Raw genomic sequence first — 15,565 nt, forward strand, 5'->3', positions numbered from 1 at the left:
TATTATGCAGATAATTCATAGTTTGGAGATTAGGAGGAGGTGTGGAAATATCCAGAGGTATGAGGAGTGGTTATAGAGGTGATGTGGTTATTTAGAGAATGGAGCAAAATAGGATGACTTGGAGGATGTATAAATCTGTAGTGGAGGGAAGGTGAAGGTAGGGGTTGTCCTAGGAAAGAATGGAGGAAGGGGGTAAAGGAGTTATGCATGCAAGGGGTTGGACATACAGGTGCTGGTGTGTGAACAAAGTAATATTCTGTAAAGGGATTCAGGGAAACCAGTTAGCCAGGCTTGAATCTTGGAGGTGGGAAGTACAATGCCTGCACTTTACAGGAGGGGTTTGGGATATTTGCCAATTGGAGGGACATCTGAGCTGCTGCATCTGCGTGCTTCTGGCAAGACAGTGATAGTGTGAATGACGGTTATAGTGTTTCTTTTTCAGGTCACCCTGTCTTGGTGGGAGATGGCAGCATATTAAAAAAAAATGTAGTCAAACATGTTTGGAGGAGTATTATTAGACCAAAGCAGTGAAAAAATATGAAAAAAAAAAAATAATAAAAATTACTGCTCCAATTTATAGTGTACAGTGGAACCCCAGATATCGGCCAAATCAGATTTTGGCCGCTTTTTTGGCCAAAATTCTGTCCTGGACTTCGGTCGGCAACTCGGAAATCGGCCATATTGGATGCATCTGCCTGCCACTCCACCATGTTCATGAGTCAGTCTGGCTGTGTCTCTCAGTGAGTGAGCAACATTCTGCACACTCATCCAAACATTTCATTAAAATCCATTGTTTTTTGTTCTTGTTTATTGAATGCGACTGCAAAATAAGCCACCATGAGCCCAAAGAAAGTCCCCTTTGGTAAAGAAAATGAGAAACATGACAGAATTCAATGACAAAACCTTGTCCCACTTTAGGCAAATCCTAGAGAGATGCCAGAATCAGACCTCTCTGGAGAGTTTTTTTGCACGACAGGGGTGAAGTGACTCTTCAGATGGTCCTAGTGCCAGTAAAAGACAAAGAAGGGAAGTAACCCCAGATAAGGACTTGATACATGAAGTTCATATAGAAGGAGATTCCCCTTCCAAACAAAAACCCCAACTCCTCCTCCCCTCCTGCCTTCTTCACTATGCCAACAAGAGTCTTCATTAAAGGTATGTAATGTTCATTTATCATTAAAATTTGTGCTTTATATTTATTTCTCATTGTTTTGTGTATGTAAAACCAGAGTGGTTGGTACTTTTGTTTAATAAATGTATGAAAGAGGGGAAGGTACCTAGGGATTGGCAGAGAGCATGTATAGTCCCTTTATATAAAGGGAAAGGGGACAAGAGAGATTGTAAAAATTATAGAGGAATAAGTTTATTGAGTATACCAGGAAAAGTGTATGGTAGGGTTATAATTGAAAGAATTAGAGGTAAGACAGAATGTAGGATTGCGGATGAGCAAGGAGGTTTCAGAGTGGGTAGGGGATGTGTAGATCAAGTGTTTACATTGAAGCATATATGTGAACAGTATTTAGATAAAGGTAGGGAAGTTTTTATTGCATTTATGGATTTAGAAAAGGCATATGATAGAGTGGATAGGGGAGCAATGTGGCAGATGTTGCAAGTATATGGAATAGGTGGTAAGTTACTAAATGCTGTAAAGAGTTTTTATGAGGATAGTGAGGCTCAGGTTAGGGTGTGTAGAAGAGAGGGAGACTACTTCCCGGTAAAAGTAGGTCTTAGACAGGGATGTGTAATGTCACCATGGTTGTTTAATATATTTATAGATGGGGTTGTAAAAGAAGTAAATGCTAGGGTGTTCGGGAGAGCGGTGGGATTAAATTATGGGGAATCAAATTCAAAATGGGAATTAACACAGTTACTTTTTGCTGATGATACTGTGCTTATGGGAGATTCTAAAGAAAAATTGCAAAGGTTAGTGGATGAGTTTGGGAATGTGTGTAAAGGTAGAAAAGTTGAAAGTGAACATAGAAAAGAGTAAGGTGATGAGGGTATCAAATGATTTAGATAAAGAAAAATTGGATATCAAATTGGGGAGGAGGAGTATGGAAGAAGTAAATGTTTTCAGATACTTGGGAGTTGACGTGTCGGTGGATGGATTTATGAAGGATGAGGTTAATCATAGAATTGATGAGGGAAAAAAAGGCGAGTGGTGCATTGAGGTATATGTGGAGTCAAAAAACGTTATCTATGGAGGCAAAGAAGGGAATGTATGAAAGTATAGTAGTACCAACACTCTTATATGGGTGTGAAGCTTGGGTGGTAAATGCAGCAGCGAGGAGATGGTTGAAGGCAGTGGAGATGTCCTGTCTAAGGCCAATGTGTGGTGTAAATATTATGCAGAAAATTCGGAGTGTGGAAATTAGGAAAAGGTGTGGAGTTAATAAAAGTATTAGTCAGAGGGCAGAAGAGGGGTTGTTGAGGTGGTTTGGTCATTTAGAGAGAATGGATCAAAGTAGAATGACATGGAAAGCATATAAATCTATAGGGGAAGGAAGGCGAGGTAGGGGTCGTCCTCGAAAGGGTTGGAGAGAGGGGGTAAAGGAGGTTTTGTGGGCAAGGGGCTTGGACTTCCAGCAAGCGTGCGTGAGCGTATTAGATAGGAGTGAATGGAGACGAATGGTACTTGGGACCTGACGATCTGTTGGAGTGTGAGCAGGGTAATATTTAGTGAAGGGATTCAGGGAAACTGGTTATTTTCATATAGTCGGACTTGAGTCCTGGAAATGGGAAGTACAATGCCTGCACTTTAAAGGAGGAGTTTTGGATATTATCAGTTTGGAGGGATATGTTGTGTATCTTTATACGTATATGCTTCTAAACTGTTGTATTCTGAGCACCTCTGCAAAAACAGTGATTATGTGTGAGTGTGGTGAAAGTGTTGAATGATGATGAAAGCATTTTCTTTTTGGGGATTTTCTTTCTTTTTTGGGTCACCCTGCCTCGGTGGGAGACAGCCAACTTGTTGAAAAAAAAAAAGAAAAAAAAAAATTTGGGGTGTCTGGAACGGATTAATTTATTTACGTTAATTCTTATGTGAAATATTACTTCAATTTTCAGCTTCTTCGGATTTAGGCCGACCTTCTTTAACAGATTAAGGCTGAAATCCGGGGTTCCACTGTATATTCTATGTGGAGCAATATCAGGCTATACATTTCCTCATGTCTGAAGTACAAAAACACCTTGAAACACATCCAATGTCATAAGACAGTAGTGTACATAATAATAATCTGAAAAACAACCATAATTTGGCATCAATAAATTGTAAAATGTGAGTATTGCTGGCACATTTACACTGCTGTTACCAATGAATGATAATTTTTCACCAAGTTCAACACACCATCAAATTTGTAAGATTTATATAAATGCATTCAATCTGTGAGAAAATAATTTTTTTAATTTTTTCAAAACCCTGTCACACACAGGAATTTTAATATGTAGGAATGCCACAGTTAAGGGGTTAAAATAAATATTACCTATTACCAAACATTTATATATATTACCTGGAGTTTACCTGGAGAGAGTTCCGGGGGTCAACGACCCCGCGGCCCAGTCTGTGACCAGGCCTCCTGGTGGATCAGAGCCTGATCAACCAGGCTGTTGCTGCTGGCTGCACGCAAACCAACGTACAAGCCACAGCCCGGCTGGTCAGGAACCGACTTTAGGTGCTTGTCCAGTGCCAGCTTGAAGACTGCCAGGGGTCTGTTGGTAATCCCCCTTATGTATGCTGGGAGGCAGTTGAACAGTCTCGGGCCCCTGACACTTATTGTATGGTCTCTTAACGTGCTAGTGACACCCCTGCTTTTCATTGGGGGGATGTTGCATCGTCTGCCAAGTCTTTTGCTTTCGTAGTTTATCTGGAGAGATCTGGAGAGAGTTCCGGGGGTCAACGCCCCCGCGGCCCGGTCTGTGACCAGGCCTCCTTAGGTCAGTGTCCCAGGATGCGACCCACACCAGTCAACTAACACCCAGGTACCCATTTTACTGATGGGGAACATAGACAACAGGTGGAAAGAAACACGTCCAATGTTTCTACTCTGGCTGGGAATCGAACCCAGGCCCTCACCGTGTGAAGCGAGAGCGTTAACCACCAGGCCACCAGAGGGAGTAGTGAGTGATTTTCGTGTGCAAGTTCTGTACTAGTCCCTCTAGGATTTTCCAGGTGTATATAATCATGTATCTCTCCCGCCTGCATTCCAGGGAATACAGGTTCAGGAACCTCAAGCGCTCCCAGTAATTGAGGTGTTTTATCTCCGTTATGCGTGCCGTGAAGGTTCTCTGTACATTTTCTAGGTCAGCAATTTCACCTGCCTTGAAAGGTGCTGTTAGTGTGCAGCAATATTCCAGCCTAGATAGAACAAGTGACCTGAAGAGTGTCATCATGGGCTTGGCCTCCCTAGTTTTGAAGGTTCTCATTATCCATCCTGTCATTTTTCTAGCAGATGCGATTGATACAATGTTATGGTCCTTGAAGGTGAGATCCTCCGACATGATCACTCCCAGGTCTTTGACGTTGGTGTTTCGCTCTATTTTGTGGCCAGAATTTGTTTAGTACTCTGATGAAGATTTAATTTCCTCGTGTTTACCATATCTGAGTAATTGAAATTTCTCATCGTTGAACTTCATATTGTTTTCTGCAGCCCACTGAAAGATTCGGTTGATGTCCGCCTGGAGCCTTGCAGTGTCTGCAATGGAAGACACTGTCATGCAGATTCGGGTGTCATCAGCAAAGGAAGACACGGTGCTGTGGCTGACATCCTTGTCTATGTCGGATATGAGGATGAGGAACAAGATGGGAGCGAGTACTGTGCCTTGTGGAACAGAGCTTTTCACCGTAGCTGCCTCAGACTTTACTCTGTTGACTACTCTCTGTGTTCTGTTAGTGAGGAAATTATAGATCCATCGACCGACTTTTCCTGTTATTCCTTTAGCACGCATTTTGTGCGCTATTATGCCATGGTCACACTTGTCGAAGGCTTTTGCAAAGTCTGTATATATTACATCTGCATTCTTTTTATCTTCTAGTGCATTTAGGACCTTGTCGTAGTGATCCAACAGTTGAGACAGACAGGAGCGACCTGTTCTAAACCCATGTTGCCCTGGGTTGTGTAACTGATGGGTTTCTAGATGGGTGGTGATCTTGCTTCTTAGGACCCTTTCAAAGATTTTTATGATATGGGATGTTAGTGCTATCGGTCTGTAGTTCTTTGCTGTTGCTTTACTGCCCCCTTTGTGGAGTGGGGCTATGTCTGTTGTTTTTAGTAACTGTGGGACGACCCCCATGTCCATGCTCCCTCTCCATAGGATGGAAAAGGCTCGTGATAGGGGCTTCTTGCAGTTCTTGATGAACACGGAGTTCCATGAGTCTGGCCCTGGGGCAGAGTGCATGGGCATGTCATTTATCGCCTGTTCGAAGTCATTTGGTGTCAGGATAACATCGGATAGGCTTGTGTTAACCAAATTTTGTGGCTCTCTCATAAAAAATTCATTTTGATCTTCGACTCTCAGTCTGGTTAGCGGCTTGCTAAAAACTGAGTCATATTGGGATTTGAGTAGCTCACTCATTTCCTTGCTGTCATCTGTGTAGGACCCATCTTGTTTAAGTAGGGGCCCAATACTGGATGTTGTTCTCGACTTTGATTTGGCATAGGAGAAGAAATACTTTGGGTTTCTTTCGATTTCATTTATGGCTTTTAGTTCTTCCCGCGATTCCTGACTCCTATAAGATTCCTTTAGCTTGAGTTCGATGCTTGCTATTTCTCTGACCAGTGTCTCCCTACGCATTTCAGATATATTGACCTCTTTTAGCCGCTCTGTTATTCTTTTCCGTCGCCTGTAAAGGGAGCACCTGTCTCTTTCTATTTTACATCTACTCCTCCTTTTTCTTAGAGGAATAAGCCCAAATACAGCCCAAAATCCTTCATTAACCCGTTAACTGTCCAAACGTAGATCTACGTTCTCTCGCCTAGTGCTCTGAATATTTTGAAAAAAAAAAAAAAAATAAAATAAAAAATATTTTATAGAAATAAAGAGCGCAATTTTCTAAGTGACATAGGATAAAATTTTTTTTTTAGGGTCAGTACTTACCGAGATATGAACCTACGAAGTTGGCACTTGATGCTCACCTGACAGCAAGATCCAGTCCTGCTGCTTGCAGAAGTGTTGCCGATATATCTTTTTTCTCATTTTTATATTATTTTATATAATTTTTATGTTGTAATAACTACAATTTATAGTTGTTCTTGTGATCTAATAGCCAATCTTTGTTCTGACACTAATATTAGGTACTGAAATTGTACTCATTGTCACACACTGACAGGTGAACATTTACACCTGCCTTGGTCATTACTATTGTCTAGGAAAATATACGACGTATTTACAGGTCCCAGCAATGTTTTGGATATGCAGGAGTATATAATAATAATAAGTTCCCTTGAAGCATGATGTAAAACAAGTGTCAGTCCACTGCTGACAGAGGAGTGGTGACATGTGATGAGCGTCTATGGCCCTGGCTTCATTCGTTTTCACTGTTACACATAAACATGCCTGTCTGTCTGTCTAGCTCTCTCTCTATCTGTCCATCTAGCTCTCCATCTGTCTGTCTAGCTCTCTGTTTATGTCTCTGCTTACCTGTCTCTGTCTGCTTGTCTCTCTGTCTCAGAGAGAGCCACCTGTGAACCAACAGTACGCTGATGTCAGTGGTCACGTGTTGTCATACCTGTCCTAAGCTCTCTGGGAGTTAGCGTGGGGTGTTACCAAGCACCATGGCTTGTTGTAGTGTTTTAGAATCTCAGGTTCAGGTGCTGAAGAAGGAGGTTCTACTTCTTCAGGAGGAAAACAGGAGGCTGAAGCTTTGCCTAGATGAGTTTGGGAGTGAGTGAGTGTGAGAAGGATTTAGCTGGTAAGGAGGAACTGGTCACCAGCAGTGAGAGTGGCAGCCACTTTAAGTGGCAAGTGGTTCACAGTTCAGGAAGAAGGAAGATAAGGAGGGTTAACATAGAAGATGTGAAGGTAGGAAATCGATTCCCTGTTCTCCAGGATGAATGCACTTCAGTGGTTAGTGAGGTTGAAGATACCACTGATTCCCCTGCTCATCAAGGTAAGAATGTTTTAATTTTAGGTGATTCTCAGATAAGATATATGGAGCGTGCTTTTTGTAACAGACAGAAAGGTCAGACAGAGGGTGTGCTTTCCAGGAGCTGGTGTTGGTGACATAGTCAGCAGGTTGGATAATATTATGTCAGGTAATGGGAACAAGCCCATTATCTGTCTTAGTGCTGGGGGTAATGACATTGGGAAGGGCAGGAGACAGGAGCTGCTGGATAAGTACAGGTCAGCCAGAGAAGTAGTCAGGTCTATGGAAGGGATCCCAGTCATATGTAGTATCTTGCCTAGAAAGGGAGAGGGCAATGAATGGATATCTAGGGCAACTGGTATAAATTGCTGGCTAGACAGGTACTGCAAGGAACTTGCAATCCCATTCATTGATAACTGGGACATATTCTATGGCAAACGTGATATGCATGCAAGGGATGGGGTTCATCTCTCTGGGGCTGGAGTGGTTGCATTAGCCAATTCGATTGAGGGATTAACTGATGACTTGTCAAGGAATTTAAACTGATAGATTATAGAGGTATGGGTGCTTGTGGGAAATAATCAGGCTGCAGTATTAGGGATGAAAACAGGAGACATTACTGGGATACCTCAGGGATATGTTTAAAAGACAATATTCAAAATAAAGTTGCTAGTAAAGGCAAATCAACTGATCAACAAACAAAGAGAGATAGTAGAGGGCAACGAGTGACTAGCTCCCTTAAGGTTTACTATACAAATAGTAGAAGTCTAAGAAATAAGATAGATAAGCTAAGATTACTTGCAAGTGCAGGTAATATGGATTTTTTTTTTTTTTCAACAAGTCGGCCGTCTCCCACCGAGGCAGGGTGACCCAAAAAAGAAAGAAAATCCCCAAAAAGAAAATACTTTCATCATCATTCAACACTTTCACCACACTCGCACATTATCACTGTTTTTGCAGAGGTGCTCAGAAAACAACAGTCTAGAAGCATACACATATAAAGATACACAACATATCCCTCCAAACTGCCAATATCCCAAACTCCTCCTTTAAAGTGCAGGCATTGTACTTCCCATTTCCAGGACTCAAGTCCGACTATATGAAAATAACCGGTTTCCCTGAATCCCTTCACTAAATATTACCCTGCTCACACTCCAACAGATCGTCAGGTCCCAAGTACCATTCGTCTCCATTCACTCCTATCTAACACGCTCACGCACGCTTGCTGGAAATCCAAGCCCCTTGCCCACAAAACCTCCTTTACCCCCTCTCTCCAACCCTTTCGAGGACGACCCCTACCCCGCCTTCCTTCCCCTATAGATTTATATGCTTTCCATGTCATTCTACTTTGATCCATTCTCTCTAAATGACCAAACCACCTCAACTTCCTCCTCTCTTAGTTTATACACTTTCACCTCCCTCTTACTTCTTGTTGCCACCTTCCTCTTTTCCCATCTACCTCTTACTCTATCTGTAGCTACAACTAAATAATGATCCGATATATCAGTTGCCCCTCTATAAACATGTACATCCTGGAGCCTACCCATCAACCTTTTATCCACCAATACATAATCTAATAAACTACTTTCATTACGTGCTACATCATACCTTGTATATTTATTTATCCTCTTTTTCATAAAATATGTATTACTTATTACCAAATTTCTTTCTACACATAGCTCAATTAAAGGCTCCCCATTTACATTTACCCCTGGCACCCCAAATTTACCTACTACTCCCTCCATAACATTTTTACCCACTTTAGCATTGAAATCCCCAACCACCATTACTCTCACACTTGATTCAAAACTCCCCACGCATTCACTCAACATTTCCCAAAATCTCTCTCTCTCCTCTACACTTCTCTCTTCTCCAGGTGCATACACGCTTATTATAACCCACTTTTCACATCCAATCTTTATTTTACTCCACATAATCCTTGAATTAATACATTTATAGTCCCTCTTTTCCTGCCATAGCTTATCCTTCAACATTATTGCTACTCCTTCTTTAGCTCTAACTCTATTTGAAACCCCTGACCTAATCCCATTTATTCCTCTCCACTGAAACTCTCCCACCCCCTTCAGCTTTGTTTCACTTAAAGCCAGGACATCCAGCTTCTTCTCATTCATAACATCCACAATCATCTCTTTCTTATCATCTGCACAACATCCACGCACATTCAGACTTCCCACTTTGACAATTTTCTTCTTATTCTTTTTAGTAATCTTTACAGGAAAAGGGGTTACTAGCCCATTGTTCCCGGCATTTTAGTTGACTTTTACAACACGCATGGCTTACGGAGGAAAGATTCTTATTCCACTTCCCCATGGATATAAAAGGAAAATTAATAAGACCAAGAACTATTAAGATAAAATCAAAGAAAACTCAGATGAGTGTGTATAAATAAATGTGTACATGTATGTGTAGTGTGACCTAAGTGTAAGTAGAAGTAGCAAGACATGCCTGTAATCTTGCATATTTATGAGACAGACAAAAGACATCAGCAATCCTACCATCATGTAAAACAATCACAGGCTTTCGTTTTACACTCACTTGGCAGGACGGTAGTACCTCCCTGGGTGGTTGCTGTCTACCAACCTATTATTGGTATTATTGGTATAACAGAGACCTGGTTCAACCTGAAAGATAGAGAAATACCTTCTGAATACAACATACAGGGTTATAAACTATTCCACATTGACAGGGTCAACAGGAAGGGTGGTGGAGTGGCGATGTATGTCAGAGATAATTTAAATTTTTGTTTTAGACATGATATAAGATTAGAAACATCGAACACAGAATCTGCTTGGCTACAGTTTCTCGAGGGTCATGACAAATTAATTGTAGGTGTATTTTATAGGCCCCCAAACCTTGATAAGGAGTGCAGTAAGCTGTCATGGGACAAAATTCAAAAGGCGTCTAGATATGAAAATGCTGTGTTAATGGGAGATTTTTAACTTTAGACAAATTGATTGGAACAATATGACAGGAAATCTTGAGTCTAGTGACTTTCTTCATGCGGTTCAAAATTGCTTTTTAGAACAGTTTGTGACAGAACCAACTAGAGGAAACAATCTGCTTGACTTGGTTTTTGCCAACAAAGAATCACTAATTAATAATCTTGAGGTTAATGATGAGCTTGGGGAAAGTGATCACAAGTCACTTAGTTTCAATATATCATGGAATTACCCAGATAACTGCAATTAAATCTATGTCCCAGACTTTCGCTTGGCCGATTTCATGGGACTGAAAAATTACCTGGGTGGGCAAAATTGGGATAACCTGACTATGGGTCAGGCAGGTGATCTTGGTTGCCAGTATGACGTTTTTCAGAGCATAGTTCTAGCTGCCCAGACAACTTTTGTTCTGAGTAGGGAAATTAGATCTAACAAAAATGACCCCAAATGGATGAACAACAGATTAAAACACCTCATCGGTCAAAAGAGAGGCATATACAGGCGTATCAAAAGAGGGGATGGGCAGTTAAGAAATCAATATATTCAATTGAAGAGAGAAATAAAAAAAGAAATACAAAAAGCAAAAAGGGATTATGAGGCTAAGGTCGCAAGGGATTTGAAGACTAACCCAAAAGGGTTCTTTCAGGTATACAGAAGTAAGATTAGGGACAATATAGGCCCACTTAAGAGTAACTCTGGTCAGATCACTGACAATGATACGTGCTTTTACCCAGGAAAATACTAGCGAAATTCCTGAAATAATAGATAATGTGGAACAGGACGATAATAAACTATGCACGATTGCGGTAACTAGTGACGTGGTCCTCAGACAAATTGAGAAATTAAAACCTAACAAATCCCCAGGCCCTGATGAACTGTTTGCAAGGGTATTAAAGGAATGTAAAGAGGAACTTAGCATACCTTTGGCTAATCTTTTCAACATATCATTACAAACTGGCATAGTGCCTGATAAGTAGAAAATGGCAAATGTAATACCTATTTACAAGGCAGGCGACAGGTCCTTAGCTTCGAACTATAGACCAATAAGCCTTACCTCCATAGTGGGAAAATTTATGGAATCAATAATTGCCAAAGCAATTCGTAGCCATCTTGATAGGCATAAATTGATTAATGACTCAACACGGTTTTACAAAGGGGCGTTCCTGTCTTACGAATTTACTAACTTTTTTCACTAAGGTGTTTGAGGAGGTAGATCATGGTAATGAATATGATATTGTGTATATGGACTTCAGTAAGGCTTTCGATAGAGTTCCACATCAGGGGCTATTGAGGAAACTTAAGGCACACGGAATAGGAGAAATTTTTTCCTGGGTAGAGGCATGGCTGACAAATAGGCAGAAGAGAGTTTGTGTAAATGGGGAGAAATCAGAATGGGGGCACGTCACAAGCAGTGTTCCGCAGGGGTCAGTGTTGGGCCCGTTGTTGTTCACAATTTACATAAAAGACATAGATGAGGGAATAAATAGTGACATAAGCAAATTTGATGATGACACCAAAATAGGCCAATTCATTCTAATGAGGACACTAGAGCACTCCAGGATGATTTGAATAGACTGATGCAATGGTCGGAGAAGTGGCAGATGCAGTTTAATATAGACAAATGCAAAGTTCTAAATGTTGGACAGGAAAATAACCATGCCACATATAAACTAAATAATGTAGAACTTAATACTACTGACTGCATAAAGGATTTAGGAGTTCTAGTTAGCAGTAATCTAAAACCAAGACAACAGCGCATTAGTGTTCACAATAAAGCTAATAAAATCCTTGGTTTCATATCTAGAAGTATAAACAATAAAAGTCCTCAGGTTGTTCTTCAACTCTATAAATCCTTGGTTAGGCCTCATTTAGATTATGCTGTACAGTTCTGGTCACCATATTACAAAATGGATATAAATGCACTGGAAAACGTACAGAGGAGGATGACAAAGTTGATCCCATGTATCAGAAATCTTCCCTATGAGGATAGACTGAGGGCCCTGAATCTGCACTCTCTCAAAAGGAGCAGAATTAGGGGGGATATGATCGAGGTGTATAAATGGAAAACAGGAATAAATAAAGGGGATGTAAATAGCGTGCTGAAAATTTCCCGCCAAGACAGGACTCACAGCAATAGTTTCAAGCTGGAAAAATTCAGATTCAGGAAGGATATAGGAAAGCACTGGTTTGGTAATAGAGTTGTGGATGAGTGGAACAAACTCCCCAGTACAGTTATAGAGGCTAAAACATTGTGTAGTTTTAAAAATAGGTTAGATAAATACATGAGTGGGTGTGGGTGGGTATGAGTCGGACCTGACTAGCTTTGTGCTACTAGGTCTGATGCCGTGTTCCTTCCTTAAGTGGAAGTGGCCTGACTAGGTGGGTCATTGGGGTAATGGGGGGGATGGACCTGCTTCGCGTGGGTCAGTGGGTCTGCTGCGGTGTTCCTTCTTTCTTGTGTTCTTATGCTCTTATGAATGGGTGTGGGTGGGTGTGAAATGGACCCGACTAGCTACTAGGTCGGATGCAGTGCTATTCCCTCACTAGGTCAAGGCACTGGCTTAAGCTGGTGGGGAGAATTGGAGCTGCCTCGCATAGACCAATAGACCTGCTGCAGTGTTCCTTATTTCTTATGATCTTATGTTCTTATGATGGCAAATATTCTATTAGTGGGATGGATCTGTGAAGGACCTGCCTAGTATGGGCCAATAGGCCTGCTGCAGTGTTCCTCCTTTCTTATGTTCCTATGACTGCGTCGTCACGTCTGTTTCCTGAGCAAGTGTAAATACGTACTGTATTTGCTTACTACACATTTTATATACAAGGACAGTATAGCACTTTGTCTGGATGTTTTGGGTTATCCTAGGTAATTTACACTATGTATAATTGTATTGATGTGTATCCATGAGACAGAGATAGAGACAGATATAGAGACAGCCAATCAGCCAGCAGCCAGCCAGATGGCCAGCCAGGCAGCCAGCCGGCCTGCCGAACACGTATTACACGTCCCAGAATTTTCTCTTTACTTAGGGCATAGCTTATAAGACATTTTGGCAGTATGACACTACCAGTGGTTCCAAAATTGAAAGGGCGTTGCACAAATGTTGCACATGGGTTATTATTGAGGTTTTTGATATTTCCTTGACCACTTGTGGCCACATCCACGTCAAAGCCACTAAACTTGGGGTCAGCATCACTTTCCTCTTAAAATGGGAGTGTTAATGCTACACGACATCAGTGAATCCCTGGTGTTTGCCAAGCTGTTTGCTCTAGCTGGCTCTCAATTGAACTGGTGCTCCCACACACCAAGTGTTAAGACCCACTGTATGCTAACCAGGCATCTCAGGCTAATCATGCCAAATTTGGAGGCAGGAAAAATAACACGTAGATCTACGTTTGGAGCGAGAAGGAGGAGGAGAAGGAGGAGGAGAAGGAGGAGGAGAAGGAGGAGGAGAAGGAGGAGGAGAAGGAGGAGGAGAAGGAGGAGGAGAAGGAGGAGGAGAAGGAGGAGGAGAAGGAGGAGGAGAAGGAGGAGGAGAAGGAGGAGGAGAAGGAGGAGGAGAAGGAGGAGGAGAAGGAGGAGGAGAAGGAGGAGGAGAAGGAGGAGGAGAAGGAGGAGGAGAAGGAGGAGGAGAAGGAGGAGGAGAAGGAGGAGGAGAAGGAGGAGGAGAAGGAGGAGGAGAAGGAGGAGGAGAAGGAGGAGGAGAAGGAGGAGGAGAAGGAGGAGGAGAAGGAGGAGGAGAAGGAGGAGGAGAAGGAGGAGGAGAAGGAGGAGGAGAAGGAGGAGGAGAAGGAGGAGGAGAAGGAGGAGGAGAAGGAGGAGGAGAAGGAGGAGGAGAAGGAGGAGGAGAAGGAGGAGGAGAAGGAGGAGGAGGAGAAGGAGGAGGAGGAGAAGGAGGAGGAGCTAGCGGTAAGAACGTAGATCTACGTTTGGACAGTTAACCGGTTAAGTATTACTGCTTCTCCTTCAGCACTTGTTCAATGATCTTACTTCTTCCTATATAAACTCTTATGCTCATTTCAACTTTGTTTCCCTTAGTGTTAGGACATCTATCTTTCATTTGTAATAGTAGCAATCAATTATTTGTGTATCTGTTAACATTCTAGTAACCATTTCAATATATTCTTCTCACTCTTTGTAATGAATTGCATACAGAAAAGGTGATAACCAGCATCTTGTTCTTGGAACTTTAACCACTCTTTACAAGGGAAAAAGTCTTAACTCATTTCACCATGGAATCAGAAAGGATAAACTATAGGGATTACAGAGACAAGAACTGTTAAGGAACACAGAGAAAAGCTAAAGTGTATACAGTAAAAAGAATTCTGCAACTTTTATGTTTTCTAACATGCTCGTTTCACACTCTCACAAGAAAACAGTGGCACCCCTACTTGGGTGATTGCTGTCAATGAATCTACTATATAAACAGAATACAATACAGTAAAACTATTTTTACATCAGACTTACATTAGAAGAAGTGTGTAATAACTGAACACGACCATCTGGAAGAGCCATAATAGTAATGCCCATATCTCTCAATAGCCCCATATGTCGACTATTTCCTGCTTGAAACTCTGAAGCTCTTAACTTTCTTCGAATTGTCTTGCGTGATGGGCATACGTTATTCACAAAGTTTTTAAGCGGACGTCTTATGGTTTCAGCAAATTCATGGCGACCAGGGAAGAGAAAGTGAGCATTTGGGCAAGAGCGGGCATACTCTACATCACTGTCCTGGGCACCTTGGTTATCAGGACCCTGGGAAATATACATATGAATATACAGCACCTTTTATTTTTTTATTAAATCTACACTCCATATTCACTTAAAATTTAGTTAATTATTGTACTGCAAGACCAAAATTTTGATGTTACACAGGTACAGTAAACCCTTTCAAAACACAAAACTACATAGCACAATTTGGCTAAATGCTACTAATAATTGCAGTCTTTTTTTCTTTTCATAGCATGAGGAAACCATCCATATTATGCTCCATAAATTAAAAAAAAGCAACATGCAAAATTTGGGTAGCAACTTGTTAGTCTTCACAATCTGCTAGCCATGCTGAATTGTGCCCCCACCAGTTCTCAGCCTCCTACTGTCCCTGGCTATGCTATGCAAGTCATGTCCAAAGTTAATGTTTTCCCAAAATTATATAATTCCTGAATGCTTAAGTTATATAAAACACCTGTATAAAACATTGCAAAACAATATTCAGTGCCCTAATATAAAGAATCATTAAAAGCTCAGCAGAAGACTACTCAGATTAATAACAAGGGTTAATCCATTGTAGTACAGGAGACCGTCAATTAACATGCAATCTATTAACACTTTTTCAACAAAACGCAGTGGAAAAATTGAGGCATATTTTCTATGAGCACTCTATATTTATCATTTAGCTAATAGGCAGTACACATGAAGGCTAGTAACTGATAATTTCCTACATGAAGGCTAGTAACTGATAATTTCCTATGTCTCTAATAGTCATTTATTTACCATAGTGTATGCAAATGTTAAATATGT

At 41.3% G+C, this 15,565-nt stretch overlaps 1 protein-coding gene across 3 annotated transcripts in view; it reads right to left on the reverse strand.

Annotated features, from left to right (window-relative positions):
* The window catches only part of Edem2 (ER degradation enhancer, mannosidase alpha-like 2), a 285,175-nt gene that overhangs the window by 118,878 nt on the left and 150,732 nt on the right, over positions 1-15,565 (reverse strand). For all 3 annotated transcript variants that reach the window (XM_070086564.1, XM_070086565.1, XM_070086566.1), the window contains one exon: positions 14,513-14,800. In XM_070086564.1, the coding sequence (XP_069942665.1) occupies positions 14,513-14,800 (288 nt within the window). The remainder of the gene's footprint in view (positions 1-14,512; positions 14,801-15,565) is intronic.

This window comes from Cherax quadricarinatus, chromosome 19, assembly GCF_038502225.1.
Source record: "Cherax quadricarinatus isolate ZL_2023a chromosome 19, ASM3850222v1, whole genome shotgun sequence".
In the NCBI taxonomy this organism is placed as follows: Eukaryota; Metazoa; Arthropoda; class Malacostraca; order Decapoda; family Parastacidae; genus Cherax; species Cherax quadricarinatus.